The sequence below is a fragment of the Penicillium crustosum genome (genome assembly GCF_028827405.1).
Source record: "Penicillium crustosum strain IBT 35664 chromosome Unknown utg000001l_segment0_segment0, whole genome shotgun sequence".
In the NCBI taxonomy this organism is placed as follows: domain Eukaryota; kingdom Fungi; phylum Ascomycota; class Eurotiomycetes; order Eurotiales; family Aspergillaceae; genus Penicillium; species Penicillium crustosum.
In genome coordinates this window covers 9,124,394-9,144,658 of record NW_026623122.1, presented here as the reverse complement: position 1 = coordinate 9,144,658, position 20,265 = coordinate 9,124,394, and the positions used below count along the sequence as shown (strand labels likewise).

Genomic DNA, 20,265 nt, shown 5'->3' with positions numbered 1-20,265 from the left:
CATGATGGATTGGCTTTAGAACCACGTATGCGGGCCCCACCAAGATGTAGTGAGTGCAGAGAGGTAGGGCATAAATTGAATAGATGCCCTGCTAGATAGCTGATTTTAGTGCATTCAATTTAATGGAGTTTTGGTTGAGATATCTACATTTGAAATTAATACAATTGGGTGGGTGGCTACCCTGCTTAGGTTATAAATATACTAGGTAATCTAACTAATCAATTTACCTATATAGTAATCCTTCACGTTACTGCAAAAGATCTAACTTATAAAAAGGTTTTTATATAATCCCGTTCCTATTCCCTGATTTGTGTCCATAGAATTATTGATATCGTTATAGTGGAGTAGGAAGAGAAAGCAAGATATTGGAGCAATTGTAATTGAAACTAGCTCCCCACTCTCTCGATCAAGTTAAAAATCATAAAATCCATCGTCGGACACAATAGTGTCCCTGTAGTAGAGTATCATAAGAAATGCTCCACGTGCATAATTCCAAGCCTGCCGAAAAATAAAAAATAAAAAATCAAGAACGCCAGACCCAATAGCCACAGTATTGCGTGAATTTAATATGCACCCGTCTATATCACACATGCCCGCTTCTCAATCATAACATACAAATTAGGTCTTCCAAGTATTTCAAATGGCCCAGCTACCTCTCCGTTCTGGCAGTCCCCAGGCTTCAAGGTTGGTTTCTTCTTCAGCCATGCCAGGCTCTTGCCTCGCCCATTCCCGAATGTATAGACGGAGAGCTTTCCATCGTGCACAGGCATCTGCAAGATTATTCGCCTCCGGGGCTACAACATAGCCTCTAGCGTCAGTTTGCAAGTCGTCCCGACGAAGATCCTCAACGGAGATGCCCGAAATTCGGCTGAGTTCGTAATCATAAGAACGGGCAAGGCACGGGTAACCCAGAGACAAGTAATTATAAATTTGAGTCACAAATCCATCATGGAATTCGGAGTCGATGACTTTCTGGAGATTAGGGCTAGCCGGCTTGCGGGAACTATGGTTTCCAGGCGAAGCTGCGAGACGATCCAGATGTGTATGGGAAGGAGATGGGCTGAGTCCCATGCTAATGCCAGCCTCGTCGATACGAGGCATGGGGGTGACAATCCCAGGTAGGAGGCCGTGGACTTCTCGCTCTTGGCCCTCGTTCTTGCAACAAGTGCCCATCCAAAGACCAGCACCCTTTCCGCTGCCTCGAGGAGGGGATGCGTACCACAGGTCCCCGCAGCCATTACAAACATCATGCACGTCACGAGAAGCCACATCGGTACTGGAGTGCTCACATATTGTTCCCTCGGGTGAGGCGCTTCGTGGAATGACGATGTCATTGCCAAGCATGGGTGGGCTCTTGCGCTTCTTATTGTGCTCTGATGAAGGCTTAGGTTGTCCAGAGGCACCCATAGCCCGTATCCTCATTTCAGCCTCCTCCTTGTGGTGGCGCATGTACTCAAGTTCCCAGGACAAATCTGCCGAAGATTGTCGTCGAGACTTGAGATGATGATACTTCATTGACATATCATAATCGTCGGAATCTCCATCATCTTCGTCGATGGCAAAATGATCAACAGGCTCGTACACTTGTTCGTTGGGAAAGGCAGCCAATGCCTGCTCCTTCAGCTCGATCTGCGCGGATCGAGCAGCAATAGAGAGTAAGAATTCCGAGAGTTCTTCGTTGCAGATTTCACGAGGTAGGTTATTCGTGTGTAAGTCTCGTGTCGCTTGATTGGAAGGCCCAGGCGGTGAAGTGGACGCTGAATGCGATCTGGAGTTATCAGATTCTTCGCTGCTATCAGAGGGGATCGATGGAAGATCTGGGACTCGAAATGAGTGTCTGCGGGCTTGTTGTCGGCGCAGGATATTGGCATACGAAAATTGAGACTCGGATGGCAGATAAGTATGGGCATGGGGGTTTGGATCTAACCATGATGCCGTGTCTGGACAAATGGTTGTATCGGGTGCTGAAGATCCCACAGCATTGTGCCGTTGGGGAAACCGGACAGGTTTCCCTTTTCGAACCGAGTGGGTGGCAGTTTCTATCAGGTCGGGTTTGAATCTTCTTGGAGCCGTTGATGGTTTGCTATGTGACGCAGAATTTCTCTCGTGTACCTCGGAAGTCGAAAGAGACCGTCTATTACTAGCTTTGCTTGTTTCAATTGGTTCAGGTAGAAATCTTCTGATTGGTCGATGTTCACTGGGTTCTTTTGAATGTATTTCGGGCTTTGATAGAGCGGGTTGACTTGCTCCGCTCAAAGCTGGCCGTTGGACGTTTGAGCTTCGCGATAGGGTTTCGATGGGCTGGACCACGAATCTCCGAGGGACCCTGGGTGATGCTTGACTTTGTAAAAGTGTAGATCCAAGTGGTTGACACTCGTTAGGAGTGGTCAGATCTTGAAGTTTGTCTGTAGATTGACAGATCTCCCTTCCATTCTCCGTGGGCATGTCAAGTTTCCCATGTGCTTCTGGGGGATGGCCCATTGTCTAATCCTCGAAATCTATGACAGCTCTGAACATGCTATTGAATATGAAGGTGGTCGGCAGAGAATAAGCATCGGAAGGGAGGGGAGGAATCAGTTGATTTAAGACACTTTGGGTCTTATCGGTGTGTTTGTTTATGAGCATGCCATGCGGGGTCGAAAAAGCGGTCTCGATGTGAGAGATACCCAAAAAAAAACAGGGCGTATCCCGATGTATTGTATCAGTTAGTCATGCATGTCAAAAAGAAAGGGAAGTTGAAATTATATCACAGAGGACAAGGTATAAGAGCGTTGAATGGGTTGAATGGGTTGGGCTGCGAAGGAGGAAACATTGAACACACATCCATGGATACATGTTTCAAGATATGGTATTTGTTGTACCAAAGTGAAGCTTACTGTGTTACAGATGTACATAGGTCTCCATACAAAATAAAGTGGACCAATAGGTTCCCGTACCTTTCTGATGACATCAGCTTTGTTACAATATTACAATACACGATAAGGGGGAAAAGTTCCGATAAGAGATCCAGCCATTTCTCCTTCGCGACTTCTCTCGACTTCTTTTTCCTAACATATCTCGTCTAGTTCAACAATGGATTCTAAAGAAAAACGGAAATTTGATGGGAATACAGATGATCTTCAGCCCGGATTGGTCTCGAAGCAGCGGAAGGTAATCGGACCTTCTCTCCCTCCGCCTCAGGCCGACGCAGCACACAGTGAAACTAGCAAAGAAGATGACGATGATGACGATGACGACGACGACGATGATGATTTCGGTCCAAGCCTTCCTCCGTCTGGTCCACTGAAAGATCATGTGCAGCAAGAGCTTGCGGCTCCTGATATACCTAAACCAGTGGAAAAAGAAAGCCAGCGAGATCAATGGATGTTGCAACCTCCTTCCCATTCCGACTGGTCTTCCAAAGTCGACCCTACACAACTACGAAATCGCAAGTTCAATACAGGCAAATCAGCCACGGCGCCTAAGAACATGGACTCCTCATGGGTGGAGACTCCAGAGGAGCGAATGAGACGACTACAGGATGCAGTTATGGGCGTTGCTGCTTCAACCAATCAGCCCGGGGACAACAAAGGTGCTTCAAAAGCGAAATTGATGGAGGACCAAATCAAGAAATACAAGGTAATTTTTTTTTGGCATATACTTCCCTCGGAACGGCACTTCATACTTCATCCTCTCCGTGTTCATTGATTTGTTCTAATATAAGTGTTTTTGTTGTAGGACATGACTGGGAAGAACACTCGCTTAGAGAACCCAAATCAGGCTGAGAAAGAAGATGATGATCCAAGTGCGCGCGCATTTGATCGAGAGAAGGATATGGCAGTTGCTTCAAAGATATCTAGCGCCCAGCGCCGAGAGATGGTAAAGAAGGCCGCGGATTATAACACACGTTTTACAAAGGGCAACTTCTTATAGTTATTTCTAATGATCGCTATGTTTCTTGTTTATACCTTGAATGATCCATTGACTGCAATCATTTGTTTTTTTCTCTTTGTCCCCTTTTCCACAGCGAATAAAGGTTGTAGTATGTTGACGGCGAAACAAGGCAGGTTAAAATTGCAGAGAACGACTACGACTACTTATTCCCGCCTAAGCTACGTACTTCGGATATGACTAGCGCTAACCTCAGATATCAACTAACTTGGATACATTATTATACTATCCCTTGGAGCGTGCCAGTCTGAAACTGTTAATCTAGAGTTCCGCAGCATATTTGCCACTGGAGACTAATAAATACCCAGTCTTAGACAACTTCCACTCGCTTAGCCGCGGGATACTCTCCATCAAATGACCTATCAATATCAATACGTAGAACTCTAGGCTGTAAGACAGAGACATGTTCAATCCGTTGTTCTTCAAGTTGTCCGATCACTAGGTACTAGGTACTATTCTTGTAGTCATACAAAACAATTCCGTATTCCCAGAAAACCATACTCCACTATATCTTCCGACGACATAATGGGATCATTGCAGTGTGCAGCTCACAGAAGGTATCTAAGAGTTATCACCACAAGAAAAGACGCCTGATATTTCGCCATCACGGTAAGCGTTCTTAATGCTTAGGGTGGTTGCATAGGTACCTCCCACGATTATCAAACCACCTGTGATGATCATAAACCATGCAAATGCGAATCCGATAGCATTTTTCCAGCCACATTTAGCGGCCCTAAACGCATCGACGGACCAATGATTCGCTGATGTTGAATTGTCCATGTTCGAAGACAGGCTTCCTTCAAATGCTTTAACTGGCTTCCTTCCAATAAAGAAGAGCATCATAAAGCCAGGAATAATGTTCGTGAATACCGGATTGAAAAGTGCGCCAACCAGACTCAGAAAGTCGTCGAAAAAGGGTACAACACCGACGATAATAAAGCCAAAAACCACCGTGACAGTCATAGATCCAATCCACACAGCCCAGTGTACCATTGTGTTTGACTGTAGATGACGCGTACCACGTAGTATTCTCACGAATGAATACTTTGCCGCAGTGTGACTGTATAGAACAGCCGTAACCAACAAGCCTGGAAGGGCAATCCCGTAAGCGATTTTCTTGATCAGCGGGCCAGCCGACCCCAAGGCGGGACTAGCTATGTACTGGCCAACCTTGCCATAAACTATAGAAGCGATCACAATATTTGTCAGAATAATGAATGATTGGCCGCAAAGGAGCGATCGAGTAAACAAGTGCGGATGCTTCATCTCGGCCGAGATTGTGAAGAATGTTCCAGATCCGCCGACAGCAAATAGCTGATTAGCGATTGCAGACATTGCTTTGATGAAGGTAGTCTTCGGGAAGGCGCGTATATCGAGATTGATAGGCTGATCTGGTACGGCCGCAGCTGGTCGATCTTGAGTCAGGCATGCAATTGCGGTGACCCATACGGAGGCGATAATCCCAGCCACACCCACCCAACTGATCCAGGACACTTTTTCCAGAGACCTAAAGCCGGTACCAACAACCAACGAGAAAACACAAGCAACAGCGAGAAAGATCATGGTGCATGTTGCATGGCTAGATACAGCGTTGAGAGCGACCGATACCGCGAGCATCCCAGCACCAGCGACCAAGGCGACATAGATATAGTAGATCACACCAACAATTTCCCGTGCTGCTTTGCCAAAGAGCAACTCTGCCGCATCACCAATGCTGTGCATATGTGGATAATACTGTCTGGCATTACCACATACATAACCAGCCACGGTGCAGATCAAGGCCAAGACGAGGAAGCAAAGGATACCGGGAAAGAAACCCAAGACGTGGAACGTGGAGGGAAGACTGAGAACCCCAAGTCCAATCTGTAATTTGGTGACGAGAATCGCCGCACCTTGCCATGAGACTCCACGGAAGTCGACTTCGCCATTCTCATCATCAAATAGATCACCCTGTGCCTGGGTTACAGGTTTCAGAGATCCGATGGAGTGCAAGTTATGACTGACGCCAGTTCCCACGTCGGGAACTTCGTCTTGGGTGGTCTCTTTGTTGATTTTGTTCATCGTAGAATAGTGAGCTCGGCAGATAAAGAATATGAATATGAATTGAGCCCAGTAACCAGGGGCATTCCGATGTCTATATTACTACTGCGCTAAGTCTTGTGGGCTGTGGGGAATGCCTTTTGCCTTATCACCCCAGACCTTATTTTCTCTTATCCCCTCTTATCCCCCTCTTATCCATTTATGACCTCGGAGTGGACCCCCGAGCCTGAGTCCGAAGTGATAAACTATGGATAGGCTTCGCAGAATGCGGGGGATGGTGGCCAGGTGGAGTAGGAGCTTATCTGGAAAACACCGCTATCGCACAGCCCTGGCAACAACATGGAAACACATCCGTGACCGAGCATTGCCAATTATGTTAAGTTGTCACTTTGAACGGGTCCTCTACAATCAAGGCAGATTTGTAAAGGTTATAGAGACTTTTCTCAATGTATCCTTGTTTTATCGACCTTCAAACACATCCGAAAATATCCTTGTCAGTCAACCAAATGATAGAGAGATACAGACCGAGGATAAGAAATGGAAGGCTATTTTTATTTTTATTTATTTTTACCTGCACTCTGGGCCATGGTATCCGAGGTTAAGTTACCCTCTACTGAAAACGATCGGAAGGGCGATCCGACTGCGCATGTAGTGTTCCGTGATATCAAGGTTGATATTCGAAAATCACCACGATCGAATTGTTGGCATGCTCATTCATGCGTCTCGTGTTTCCTGTAGTTAATACTTACGGAGCTTACCAGACAAACAACTGTTCAAGGCTCCTCAAATTAAATCAAGAATCTAATAAAGGTATCCAACAGCCTGTAAGTGTCTATCCTTGGACACTACTCAATCAGTCCAGAACATATTTTGTCGTACGATGGCAGAATAGATAAGAACCGCATGGATCGGATAGTGTTCCCGAGGCTAATTTCCTCGCTCAGCTATCATCCAACCTGAGTTGATATCCCATATTCCAACTTCACCCAAGCACCATGTCCGAAGGACACAATCTTTCCAGAAAACTCACTAATGCGTGAGTATAATGATTGGGTTGCTAACAAAGCAAACTGACACCATACAGATGCCAACATTGCCGCGCGCGAAAAGTGAAGTGCTCGGGAACACCCCCATGTAACAGCTGTCGAAGACGTCGGGAAGAGTGTATTTTTGCTGAGGACCGGCGCATCTCAGTCTCAAGAAGGTAAACTATCCCATACATTTGAAGCAACGAATTATTTCTTGACACTTCAAAGAGAATTCGTAGCCTTGAAGCGCAAAATAAGTCAGATTGACCGAGATGGAGAAAGGCACTCTCAGCGGCGAAAAGATTCCAGTGAGCCCCAGCACCCTAATACCCACTCATACCGCTCATAGATCTGCAACAAACTGACATTCCTTATTAGCCCCGGAATTAGGAGACGAACATCTCTCGCCACCAAAACCCAACGACGCGAGATCCAAGCCAATCCATCAGCTGGAGAATAACATGCTTGTTTCACCGCCATCCTTTGTGAAGCGAGAGGGTCAACGGCAACATGTTTGGTGTTCGTTACTTTATCGATGTTGTCGGAATGAGGGCTGACAAGTTTTAGTTTACCAAGGACCAACCTCAAGCTGGTCCTTCACCCACCGAATTCTGAAATCACTGGCAAAGGCACTGTGCCCGGACACCCCTCTTGATCTTCCTATAATCACAGATAGAAATGCATATCAGGTCCAATGGACAAAGGCCCAGTCAAACGGGATTGCCGACATCACTGCCCTACCCTCGCAAGACCATGCGATCTATCTTGTGAATACAGTCAATTTTCACATCGGCCACTTCCTTCATCTCTATGACGACGAGGAATTTATGAAGAATTTAGATGAGTTTTATGGGGATGTTCAGCAAAAGGTTCAGAAATCAAAATTATGGTACATTCAGTTTTTGGTTGTCATGGCCTTTGGGGAGACTTTATTGTTGCCCGCGTCAAAAACAAGCCAGTCATCAGCTTGTTCTCCATACTTCACAAGAGCAATGTCGCTGCTCCCAGACATAACCGAAATGTGGAATGACCCTATTCTATCCGTTGAACTTTTGGCCTTGGTTGCTCTATACCTCTACTCGCTGGACATGAGAGACTCCAGCTGTTGCTATGTAGGTTTGATATGAGCAGCATCATTGCCATCGCTCTAACATAAACAAAAGATAGGTCAAGCAATGCGAATAGCCCTTATTGAGGGTTTTCACAGAGCCCTTCCAGTCGAATTGGAACCAAAGCTTGCCAGCAGGTGTACGAATATATGGTGGTCGGTCTACATAATGGATATCAAATTCTCGGCATCAGTGGGTGTCCCAAGCTCTGTACGGGATGAAGACGTGACAGCTCATCTTTGGGATCCAATGATCTCTGTTAAAAGAGCTGCTGGTATCAGTCTTCATGTGAAAGTTTCACAAGTAATGAGTCGAGTTTTGAATAGTGCGCGTATTGAGACCACATGAAATTGATTAAGTACTAACCGAAATCCTCTAGATGTCTACAGTGTGGACAACAAAATACACAGCATTTATCTTCACAAAGCCCAATCGGCTTTATCTCGAATGGCAGACCTCTCCCGAGAGTGGGAGGAAGTTTTTGAAAAAAGGTTTCAAAGCCCAGCCGACGCTGTTTCTGGAATCACTACTCGTCTCAATTTATCGTATCATCTGGTACCTCCCTCCGACCTAGATGAGTCGTATTAAAGGTCTGACCCGAATTGGTAGTGCGTTATTATCATAGTCCGACCGCTCATACTATCTCTGGTGGTTGAGCGAGTGGAAAGCCTTTCCGGTGGCCTTTCCACGAGACAACTTAGCCCATCCGTGCGAACCTTGATTGAAACATGCGTGGACTCCGCCAAGAAGTCGGTGAAAATCTTGGCCGTTCTTCATGAAAAGAACTTGCTTCGTGGGTTGTCTTCGCAGACTCCTGGAGTACTTCGTTGCTAACACTGCTCGCCAATAGAGACCTTTCTTCCCTTTGACCTTGAAAATATTTTTGCATCTTTGTTTACCCTGAAAGTGGTGTCGGCTATTTTGCCTCAAGAATTTCATGAAGAGTCTTACCGAGTTGGGAAAGCCGTTTTGGAGGATCTCTGTTTGAGGGAAAATCGGATAGCCTTATTTCGACAACGCGAGCTTGAAAGCTTGGAATATCTGATCAACCTCATCCCTGTCACCATCCCAAGCTCTAATAACGAGCCCTGTGATCCTGCCCAGAATACTGCCCTTGCCTTAGAAGCAACCCAAGATGATGGAGAGTTTGAGGGTCTCTTGGACCATGGCGTTGATACCTCCGGTAATGACATTGATTCGAAAACCTCACACATTACGATGAACGCTCCGGATTTAGATGAACATGGTGGCCTCGATTGGTTCCATGAACCAGATGGGGTTGGGCTAATGTCAGAGCAAATACTTTCAGTGATCGATCAGCTTGATGTTGATGACTTGCAAATTCCAGGATCCCCATTTGTCGACACGGAGAACTGGTTCTGGAATGCTACTTGAGGTCAAATTACGGGCAGATCTCGTATTAGTTTCAATAATGCTAGTGATGCTATACTATTTCCATCCAGAGAATAACTATAGACAGGGCTGTAGTGAAGAGAAGGCTTGGAGCTAACACCCGTTGACATCACCGGCAGGTCACAAGTCATCGCTATATGTGAGTGATCACAATGTGGATCATGACCAGAAGTCTGGATTGATTGTTGTGCACTTTCTGTAAGCTAGGTACAAGAGTAATAACATAAAGATTGGCCGTAAATATTGTTCTCATGTTCTCATGTTCTCATATTTCATGATGAAAGTCGGAACACCCGCCGCAATAGCTCCCCACGTAAGGCTTTGGCCATGTTTTCGGTTCTTTGGACAGCATCGGTATTTTCCACCGCTCGGCGGTAGAGATTCTGAACCAACTCACTCGTGCTACCCCAGGACAGACATTTGAAAACTTTTGGAGCAGACAAACGAGTCTTCTCGTCGGTTGATTGTAAATCTTCCCTTCGGTGAATGAGAAGCTCGCAGCTCACGTCATCGGCCATTCCCATCAATTGGCCATATTCAACATAGACGGTTGGCATCTCATCTCGAACCCGATGGGAATGCAGAGAATAAGCTTGTCTAATGGATGACACATTGTGAGATGCCACAAATAACTGAACTTTAGGAAAGACACCGTGGTCACCATCGACTGGGAAATCTTGACGCAAGAGCGAGCTAACAATTTTGTTGTAGGCTTCGTCGGTCTCCTCCTTCGTATCATGAATCCGTGACCTGGGCTCATTGGCAATATAGGCGCCACGGACCAACTTGATCCCCAGTGTCCAATCGCCATTTTGGGCAGCGCGCAGGTGACTCAGAACATTCTCGCGGGATGATTTGAGATACGCTTGAATGGTATTATAAACGAGTGCTTTACCATCCCGATTGTGTCTCTTCATGAGATCAATGGCCCAACGGTCCAGAGTGGGTTGTAAGTGTGTTTGCTCCGCATCAATCCAGATCCTGGATCCCTGGCTCCGTGCCTCATTGCAAATCTCGTCCATTGCGAGCTCGATTGACTTTGGAGGCAGTGCTTCCCCTGCGAGACACGCATCGACTGCGATACGACCCGCTCCGGTATATCTGGAAAAAAAAAGCATCGAATGTCAACATTGAGCAAATGTGGGAGTACAACTGTGGACATACTTTATAGCAAGGAAATCGCCACTGTCGAGCATTCTCAGCGTACGGAGTGTGTCTTGCTTCCACAGCTCAATATCTCTCAGTTCTGCCTTTGTTGGATTGTCTGTTGGCCGAGGTGTTCTTCCTTGTGTCTCCACGACAATCTCTCTGGCATAGCCTAGAATAACGCCGGTAAAGCCTTGATCTTTGATATGCCGAATTGTTTTCGTGACCTCCTTTTCATTCTCCCCGGCAGCAAACTGCTTATAAAACGTCGGTCGCAGGAGCATTCTGACCACAGGGTTCCTGTCCGGACTAAAAATGAAGGCATTGGGATTGGCCACAAGTTTCATAAAATGCATTGCTGGTTTGAGAAGGGCTGTTGACATTATTGTTGTAAATGCCAGAGATCGAAGCAAAGCACCTGTGGGCATAGCTGCTAGAGGCGGTAGCTTCGTCATAGCACGCTCAGCCGAGCTATTGATATGTGCTCTGGCTACCGAGATATACCTCCTTTGGGGCGCAGACTGTCTCAAAAAGACATTTCTTACCTCAGCGGCTGGCGGCCGTGCCAACAGAGATTTGAAGATCGGTCTCATGTTACTCAATGCTGAACTTGTGATTTCGAGAAAGACAACTTATCGACAGTAAAATAATACTATGGAGCCAGAAAGAGGCGAGTATGGCGTCCTTATGTCTCAGAGCCTGGGGACGCTTTATCCTACGTAGCACTAAATCCCAAGTTGGAGTATTGGGCAGTCAACCGAACTACTATCTGAGGCATGATGTTCTCCGAGGATGATGGACTTTTCTTCCTTGGTCATTTTTCTCCGAAAATTGTGTAGATGATAAGGCATCGGTAGACTTGTCCGAGCTTTGTAGTGCCGAATTGGTGGTAATCGGAGTTCCCCTCTTTGTCCGCTTTTTGACATGATAGGACAATCTATGAGTCTAGCTTGATAACACCATCTTTGAGGGCCAACCGTCTGGAGAACATTGCGTTGCTGGAACTCAGGATATCAGAAATCACATTGTTTGTATTCCATAGATGACCCCCCTCACCTTCCCAGGTGGGCATTAGGAAGCTCCACAATTATTCATCTGACCCGTGGATGATGCTGTTTACTATGTCTCTCTTCTCCAAAATCAAGTAGTTTCGCTATTAGACTATATCGATTGAACTCCATTCATATTTATTTATGTCTAGTCGGCATACCCTTTCAATGGTGGAACCATTTAACACTATAACCCTCATCGCATATGAAGGTAGAGGGAATTGGTTTGGGTATATATATACACGTAAACAAACGAAGACTAACTTAAGCTACTGGTAGTACAGTAGGACTACACTTCTCTTTTATTTCTTTGGCGTTGAAACAGAATGAATTCATTGAGAATCTCCCACAAAAACTGCGCATGGCCATGCCTCTATTTAGACACATCGCGGATAACTTCGTCTATTATTAGCGTATAGTAATGGCCCATATCGTGTTAATCATTTCGAAAGGCCAAAGCACCAGGGCTTTCAGTGGTGTAGTAAGCATTCAGTTAACGATTAGAAAATGACATAATCTTCGGAATCCATCCATTGATGGATTGTTCTTTGACCCTTTGTCCGAGATTGGATCGGCCTTCTGGCCAACAGGAAGGCTCGGTGGGGAGCTCCGAGGATTGCCAATGGCGTGGGGAAGCCCAGGCGAAAAGCTATCTTGAACCAACGAGTGTAATCATAGCAGAGGTCGGCATCACCGAGGTGGAACTTGCCCACGGTTCCATGCTGAGGTTCATTACTTTATCATTGCACTCGCTAATTTGAGAAATCGTATAAGAGATGGACGTGGTAGGGACGAACACAACCCCAAAACACCAAACTACAAGCATCTTTTCTTCTTATTCCTTTTATCCCTATCATGCTAAGCACTATGAGAACCTCTCGTCCCATCTTGCTGCGACGGCTCAAAGTTTCGTCCGGACAGCGTGCCGCTCTATCTCTTTACAAGAAACCTCCATTCTGGAATGAGCCAGAGGTTAGTCAGACAATCTATCTTGATCGCTTTACTGTCTCAATTGCTAATATATAAGTAGAAGCAATATGCCAAATTCTCACCTGAGAGGGCTGAACTAACCAAATCCATTGCCGACTTGAAAAAAAGCTTTCCCGTCCATATCCCTCTACCAATTAGCAAAGGGGTAAGTGACCAGCGATCAAACCTTTCGTAGCCAAATCACTCAACTGACAATGCACTATCTCTCCTCTAGACTTCCGGTTCTGCCACAATTGAACAGCGCAATCCATCCTCCCACAAGGATGTGATTGCGAACTGGCAACCTGCCTCTGAACAGGATGTCGAGAATGCTATTGCTTCTGCGCTAAACGCGAGAACCTCCTGGCAGGAACGGTCTCTAGAGGATCGCGCAGCTATATTCTTAAGAGCAGCTGAGCTGGTTTCGACTAAATACCGGTCTGAGCTTATTGCTGCAACAATGCTTGGCCAGGGCAAGAATATCTGGCAGGGAGAAATCGATGCTGGGGCGGAGATCTGTGATCTACTTCGGTAAGATATTAGTGACCTATATCTAAAGGATGTTACTTATACCTTTCAGATGGTATGTGCAGTGTGCATTCGAGCTCCATTCACAACAGCCCGCTATCAGTGCACGTGGAGCTTGGAACCGACAGGAATATCGCCCCCTGGAAGGATTCGTCTATGCTGTATCACCTTTTAACTTCACTGCTCTTGGAACAAACCTTGCTTTTGGTCCTGCGTTGATGGGAAATACGGTGATCTGGAAGCCATCAAACTATGCTCTGCATGCAAGCTGGCTGCTTTACAAGGTCATGCTAGAAGCAGGAATGCCCCCAGATGTGGTACAATGGGTCCCTGGTGAGCCTGAGATGGTAACTCGAGTATGCCTTTCACACAAGGAACTTGCTGGGATTAGCTTTACCGGGTCTACCGAGGTATTCAAAGGCCTTCTTGGCCAGGTGGGTCAGAACACTGCCAAAAACGTCTATCGCCAGTACCCTCGAGTCGTCGGGGAAACCGGTGGTAAGAACTTCCACTTGGTTCACAAGAGTGCCGATATTGATAATGCGGTCAATCAAACTATCCGTGGAGCTTTCGAATACCAGGGTCAAAAGTGCTCGGCTACCTCCCGCGTCTACGTCCCCGAGTCTGTCTGGCCAGAATTCAAAGACAAGATTGTCGAAAAAACGAAGCTACTCAAAGTTGGAAACCCGGAACAGTACGATAACTTCGTTAATCCGGTTATTCATGAAGCATCCTTCGACCGTCTGGCCTCTGTCATCGAGAAGGCAAAGTCAGACTCTTCGGTCAACCTGTTGGTTGGCGGGAAGGCCTCCAAGGAGGACGGATATTACATCCATCCCACACTCTACCAAGTCTCAGACCCCCAGCATGAGCTAATGCGGCGTGAACTATTTGGCCCTCTGGCGGCGATCTACGTCTACCCGGACAGTGAATGGGAAGAAGTCATCAAGACTGTGGACTCGACATCAGAGTATGGACTTACTGGCAGTGTATTTGGTCGCGATCAGGCGGCTCTAGCCTATGCGGAGAAGCATCTGAGCAACGCCGCAGGAAATTTCTATATCAACGTCAAAGCTACGGGGGCTATGATTGGTCAGCAGCCATTCGGAGGCACTCGTGGTAGTGGAACCAACGACAAGGTTGGTTCAGTCAATGTGGTCAGCCGATTCGTCAGTGTCCGAACTATCAGTGAAAACTTTGGCAGCCTTTCGCAGGTGGAATACCCTAGCAATGAGGTTTGATCCTATTGCCATGCCATAGGGGATTGGATATTGATCGTGGGGGATCAGTCTCATTTCATTCTTTTCATGATTCGAGGTAGGGGGCTTTTCGTATTTGCTATACTTCATCAAAAGAAATCCCGCGACATAAATAAAAATATTATCAGATCCTGGATATTCACGGAGTTCGATCCACCCATATGATAGTGATAGATATCCCGAGCAGTATTAAACGGCTATTCCCACGTCATTTGAGAATTCCACGTTTGCTAGATCTGCTGCACGGACACTAGATAGTCCATCTTGTATATAGAGGTCAGGGAAGTTGACGCGTGGGATATGCCTAACCCACCTGTGAAGGGAATTGCTAGCTTCCTTGTAGGAGGACAAGTATAACTCCAGTGTCTCGCATCCGAAGTTTCCTCTTCTCAGGTCAATTCTTAGTATAGAAGGTAGACTGCGCTGCCACTTAACTGGGCACATCCCTGCCTCGGCCAGAACGCGGACTTTACGGCCCTTTATATGTGATAACCGGATAAACTTATAACTCTGCCTCAGGGTTGCTTTGGATAGTGAAATTCTACGCTCTGTCTCCTCGCAGCATGCCGCTAAACAATGACTCCAAGCGTGAAAAAAAACCTACATATCGGCTCCGATTATACCATCACAAGAACATGTAACAGATAGAACTTGCGTGTCCAGTCCCCATAAATGGAAAGAAAGCCTTCCTGCCGACTCACTCCAATTAAAATCTGTAGTTGTGCGAGTAATTTCCTTAATTACAGAATATCGTGCAGTTCCATGCCTACTTAGATTATGATCTACCAATTGCGCTCTTTGGGTTTAATCACTAAGTGGGCTCATGGACATCCTGAACACGAATTTATCGTAGTCCCCGGGAAAATACAAGCTCTACCCCACACAGATTCACAGAAATATAACCTGACTTAGGTTTATTTGGGATTTTGGGGCCGGACTCAATGTTAGGCAAGCGAGCTTTTTACAATGTTGTCTTCGCTCCGGGCTACAGAGTTAATGGTAAAGGTAAAACAGCCGTATACAAAAAGGTTTATTTTAACTCTCCTCCTTGCCGTCTTTTGAAAGATTAACTGCGAACGCTAATATGACATGAGAAGAGCACAGCTTCCTTTTGACCAGAGCTCGTCCTTTGGGCATAAAAGAGCAATGCAACTGTATTGAGAGTCTGACTGCTGAAGAAGGGGGAAAGAAGAGGGAGAGACTATTTATCTAGCTGGCAGTCCTGCCAAACAGGGGCAAGTGACACCGATCCCAGCATAATTCCGTTCTTGTTCCCTAAATTTGATTTCTTTACATTCCCCGGTTAAACTCCACTATCTTAGTGTGTGGATGTGCTTCTCGAAACCTTTCTTCCAGGCGATCGATACTAATCGACTGACGCTGGGGAAATACACCAAGCGAGAAAGGCAGAGTGATGATGGAAGTGAAATAGATGAGCGCTAGATTAACAGGCCAAGCGATGGAGGGATGTGCCCGCAGGAACTTGGTGCCCTGCAGCCGATAGTAGATCAGTGGTGTCATGGCCATAATTGGAGTGCAATTTATCACACGGCTAACCGCAGTTTCCGCAACAGCGATAGCAGCAGCTTTTCGGCTTTTGCCTAGGGTCTCTCGTTTGTCCCTCTGTTCATCGTTTGGTGTCAAGTTGTCATGTGTAGCAGGTCTGGCCGGGAAGACATCAATTCCATCACGAATCTCTCCATAACGCATAAGAACGACATTTAGGGCACTCGCACTGGCAACTGCGCTGAAGGGCACTAGGCGGGACAAAATCGTACGTGTGCTGGGGGAAAGCGACTTGAGCCTTGGGACAAGAGAACGGAGACCGAGTGCGACGGAGCATGAGGCCGAGACAGCTAGGAGATAAGATTTCATCAAATCTCTTCTAGAAATTGAATTCGACTTGTTTGCATTTGAAAAGTTGATGGCAACATTCAATGTCTGGTTGGTAATCTGCCAAAACAATGTACCAGAGGCCTTACGAAGTGTATATTGTAAGTTTTGGAACCCTTGTTGCGAATTTGGTGTTTTGACTTACACCTAAACCTGGAGCGAGCATACCGACAGTTACAATGAAATTCGAAAACACATAACAAGACATCCGAAATGGGAAAAATATGGTCTCGCCGGTATCTAATGTTGTTAAAAGAATTAATTGTTCACTCAGAGTTTATTGTGTGTAGTGCAAATACCTGGATGTAATGTAGAGTCGAGCATCCTTTTCGCCCGCCATAATTCCGGTGTCATTTCTGGGACCACATTTTGTTTATAAGATGCGATAAGCTCTTTAGCGCTCTTTATATCGGACTTTGAAGCGAAAAGTGTCCTAGGTAGAGTGAGGGCATGTCCTTCAAGGTACCTAAATTCAACACGATGAAAGTGCATACCTCGGATCAGTAAGTTCTGCAGCATGGCGAACCCGTCCAAGATAAGTGCTTAGGTCGTATTGGGACAGAGGTAGCTCCCGTGAATTTTGCGTCGGCGTCGACATGACTTTGGGTCTCGCGTAAGATGGTGTCTTTTATTTAATATGCGCTCAACATGTTCTGGTGGATCCAAGCGGGCAATGATCAAATGGGAAAGGGACTGCTCTGCTAAATTCTCCTAGACAATGAGATACGCCAATCTAATTCAGAGGAAAAGGATGTTCATTCAAGCTTCTCCGTGGCCGTTAAATGGATTATATATCCCTACTTTGTCTGTCTTTGTTTGCTCGGCAACAGGTATGTCCGAGCTTAGGGCAAGACGCGAGGCTCGGTTGCCTCATCCGTGTTTTCGGAATAATGGCACTCGTTACATAATATTCAACTGATTGGATGAGTTTGATACTTAATATGTTCTAGTATTACTAGAATATTTTCATGGTTGTGCGGAGGAATCTAGTGTGATCTGTAGGATAGCTCCCGGCAAGCTGATTATTACGGAATCCCATGGATCAACGATTTTTAGAGGAGTAGTGACATTCTTCATTTGTTACTACCTCCATTACCCCAGATTCCCTGTATCTCTCTTGCATTTAGACTTGGAAATGACGGGAGAAAGGTTTACGTATCTCGGTGGCGACCTCCGAACCATGCATTGTGGAGATGTTGACCGGCGAAGGTCCTACCAGAGCCTTCGGGTTTGCACTGGCCATTTGACTTTTCGTCTTTTAAAAGTGCCAAAAAAAAATTGAAAGGAATGAGATGATAGCTAAGTTTTTTTCGTATACCCTTGTAATTGCACAGCTGGTCAGCACCTGTATTACAGCAGATAAAATGGCCACTTTATGGATGACACCTAAGTTCACCCAGGGAAACTGAGTATATGTACTGATTTTCAACCAGGTAATTCAATTACACCGGGTGCAGCCTCTAGGTACGCTCCAGAGACAAGCTCATGCGAGAAATCACAACATTACTATAGAAAGCCCTCTTTTCAGATATTGCCGAGGAGTTTTCCCTATATGGTGCGCACAACAGTAAAACAAAACATTTTACGTTCTTCCAAGCAAGAGACTTCAATTATCGCAAATCTGTTCTTGATAAGTTGTCATGTTTAGCATTGATTACTCTCGGGGGGAGGGCCTAGGGTTGAAAGACCCCGAACAATGAGCATCGTACTTGACTAATGCTGGTGGCTAGTGATTACAGAGACGTTTGTTAATACTATCTATTAGGAGGAATATTAATGAGATTGATAGTCTCTCGAGCTTCGTATTGACTGCTTGGCGGTTATTCCTGGGTCTTTCTAATCACGCTATCTATTGAGTCGGCAACTCTGATCATGTTGCCCTCGTTAAGACCAGCGACATTGATGCGACCAGTCCAGGGAAGATAAATATGTCGCTCAATTAACGATTCAACCTGGCTCTCAGAAAGCCCAGTCAAAGAAAATAACCCTTTGTCCTCCACAAGGAACTTCCAATCTCCCGGGGTCTTCCTCACAACTGATAGCTCATGATATAGCCTTTCGCGATTGCTCACCAATCTCTTCGCTGCTCCAGCTAGCTCTCCTTCCCATTCCTCTTTCAAAGCTGGGTTTTCCAGAATTGTTTCTGCCAATCTAGCCCCGTATGCAGAAGCAGAAGAAAATTCCCAGCGAATCAGGGCTCTCAGGGCATCCTTGACGCTCTCTGCAATACCGATATCATGGCAGGCAACATGTAGCACGCCCGTTCTTTCGGAGTATAAGCCCATGTTCTTTGAAAAAGACTGACAAACCAGCACGTCTATGTTTTGCTCGACGAAATGCCTGACACCCCAAACATCGTTCATACCGCCGTCAGGCTCCGTTGTGCCAAGACCTTGATATGCAACATCGAAGAAAGCAAGATGCTTCTTGTCCTTGAAGGCATATGCAAGAGTTTTCCATTCTTCCTTCTTCAAATCAGAGCCACTTGGGTTTTGACAGCAGCCTTGAAGAACGAATATAGATCTCGGCGGTGCCGTTTCGACAGCGCTCAGAATGCTGCCCATATCAACGCCCCTATTTCCGGTATTAAGATAGTTATAGGTTTCGTGTGGAATTCCTGCATGAGTGAAAATTGGAGGGTGGTTCGGCCAGCCAGGTGTTCCAATGTAGACGCGAGTCTCTTCATTCGCGAAATGCTTTTGCAGAAACACAGCACCAATTCGATTGGCTCCTGTTCCGCCAATTGCTTGAACAGAGGCGATCTAAATAAGATATGGCGTTAAAGTAGCACTTAGCTATTTCTGTGCCATAATAGCTCACTTTCTGCAAGTCCGCGGCATCACCGAACATCAATTTCGCTGCCAGCTTCAGGAACGACGGGATCCCCGTGGTTGGATTGTACTTTTTGCTCTCAATGATTAGCGATCTGGGACATCCCGGGATTGTTAGGCGGAACCCTTCGTACATCGTGACCCAGGTTCTTTTTTGTCAAGATCTCTTTCGCCTAGAACGCTTGATATTAGCGATCTTTTGTTTTTATAGAATCGTAACTTTTAGACTTGACAACTCAAAACCAGGTAAAGTGGACTTTGGGGATCAGTGTACACCCTGGAGATAAATGTGCGGAATGTTTGAGAAACTATTATACCTTCTTAATTGCTGGGAACTCATAATAGCTCCCCTGCTCGTTCCGGTATAAACCCACACCAAGATCGACCTTCTCCAAATGCGTGTCTGTATCTGCCTTATGTTTAAGAATATTCATGAAGTCCTCGGGAGGCTTCGAAATAGACGTAAATAGGGCCATTTTGTGTCGATTAGTAGAGAATCTGTAGAATAGATCAGAGTAAACAGGAGCTTAGGGAGAATGAAGCAACATAAATAAATTTAAAATCGTGACGACCGTTAGGGTTAATCATCCGAAGAACTTAGAGCCTGTAGAATTCGGAGAAGGTATCCGAGTCGTCTTTCGCCGAAATAAGGTAGTGGTTGGTACTCCCGAACGTTGCCCGAGGATGCAGCTCGGTGATAGCCTCCATCGTGAGGCTAATTCAAAGTTCATCATGTTGTACTCTGTCAAGGTCTCTTGACCTGCACTTCTGCGGCTGTTGCAGAACGCAGATCCTAGAATCCAACGCCTCTCTTCTAGAATGAGTCCGAGGTACGTATACTTCGTAGCTTCGTGTAAACTTAGACTTGAAGGACTACCAGCGGGGTTTGTTGCTCTGTTTATATTGATCAATAGCTTACTGAGTAATTTGCATTCGAATTAAATGTCTAGTAACCGCATCATAGTCGTGGTGGTGGCTGGAATCAATAGGAATACTGGCCCTTGCAGGGTTTCGTTCTCTCTATTTAATTTCACTGCTTTAGGAGCCAATCTCGCCTTCGGCCCTAGTCT

General features: G+C 45.9%; 8 protein-coding genes across 8 annotated transcripts; 3 read left to right on the top strand and 5 right to left on the bottom strand.

Moving 5' to 3' along the window:
* Positions 1–636: 636 nt before the first annotated feature.
* On the bottom strand, positions 637–2,481 carry N7487_003409 (uncharacterized protein; the record flags this gene model as incomplete). Its single annotated transcript, XM_056871156.1, has 1 exon — positions 637–2,481. The coding sequence occupies one exon, from the start codon at positions 2,479–2,481 to the stop codon at positions 637–639; it is 1,845 nt and encodes a 614-aa protein (XP_056735940.1).
* Positions 2,482–3,072: 591 nt separating this feature from the next.
* Positions 3,073–3,912, top strand: N7487_003408 (GPALPP motifs-containing protein 1; the record flags this gene model as incomplete). The annotated part of the gene is made up of 2 exons (XM_056871155.1): positions 3,073–3,618; positions 3,718–3,912. The coding sequence occupies 2 exons, from the start codon at positions 3,073–3,075 to the stop codon at positions 3,910–3,912; spliced, it is 741 nt and encodes a 246-aa protein (XP_056735939.1).
* Positions 3,913–4,491: 579 nt separating this feature from the next.
* N7487_003407 (uncharacterized protein) lies at positions 4,492–5,991 on the bottom strand (the record flags this gene model as incomplete). Its single annotated transcript, XM_056871154.1, has 1 exon — positions 4,492–5,991. One exon carries the CDS (start codon positions 5,989–5,991, stop codon positions 4,492–4,494), a length of 1,500 nt encoding a protein of 499 aa, XP_056735938.1.
* Positions 5,992–7,002: 1,011 nt separating this feature from the next.
* Positions 7,003–9,502, top strand: N7487_003406 (putative C6 transcription factor; the record flags this gene model as incomplete). Its single annotated transcript, XM_056871153.1, has 7 exons — positions 7,003–7,006; positions 7,377–7,517; positions 7,566–8,110; positions 8,162–8,246; positions 8,487–8,662; positions 8,717–8,900; positions 8,958–9,502. The coding sequence occupies 7 exons, from the start codon at positions 7,003–7,005 to the stop codon at positions 9,500–9,502; spliced, it is 1,680 nt and encodes a 559-aa protein (XP_056735937.1).
* Positions 9,503–9,792: 290 nt separating this feature from the next.
* N7487_003405 (uncharacterized protein) lies at positions 9,793–11,049 on the bottom strand (the record flags this gene model as incomplete). Its single annotated transcript, XM_056871152.1, has 2 exons — positions 9,793–10,621; positions 10,685–11,049. 2 exons carry the CDS (start codon positions 11,047–11,049, stop codon positions 9,793–9,795), a joined length of 1,194 nt encoding a protein of 397 aa, XP_056735936.1.
* Positions 11,050–12,570: 1,521 nt separating this feature from the next.
* Positions 12,571–14,453, top strand: N7487_003404 (uncharacterized protein; the record flags this gene model as incomplete). The annotated part of the gene is made up of 4 exons (XM_056871151.1): positions 12,571–12,687; positions 12,746–12,850; positions 12,920–13,215; positions 13,265–14,453. The coding sequence occupies 4 exons, from the start codon at positions 12,571–12,573 to the stop codon at positions 14,451–14,453; spliced, it is 1,707 nt and encodes a 568-aa protein (XP_056735935.1).
* A 1,308-nt stretch (positions 14,454–15,761) lies between these two features.
* On the bottom strand, positions 15,762–16,572 carry N7487_003403 (Tricarboxylate/iron carrier; the record flags this gene model as incomplete). Its single annotated transcript, XM_056871150.1, has 2 exons — positions 15,762–16,448; positions 16,510–16,572. The coding sequence occupies 2 exons, from the start codon at positions 16,570–16,572 to the stop codon at positions 15,762–15,764; spliced, it is 750 nt and encodes a 249-aa protein (XP_056735934.1).
* Positions 16,573–18,184: 1,612 nt separating this feature from the next.
* On the bottom strand, positions 18,185–19,331 carry N7487_003402 (uncharacterized protein; the record flags this gene model as incomplete). The annotated part of the gene is made up of 2 exons (XM_056871149.1): positions 18,185–19,126; positions 19,185–19,331. The coding sequence occupies 2 exons, from the start codon at positions 19,329–19,331 to the stop codon at positions 18,185–18,187; spliced, it is 1,089 nt and encodes a 362-aa protein (XP_056735933.1).
* Between the last annotated feature and the right edge of the window lie 934 nt (positions 19,332–20,265).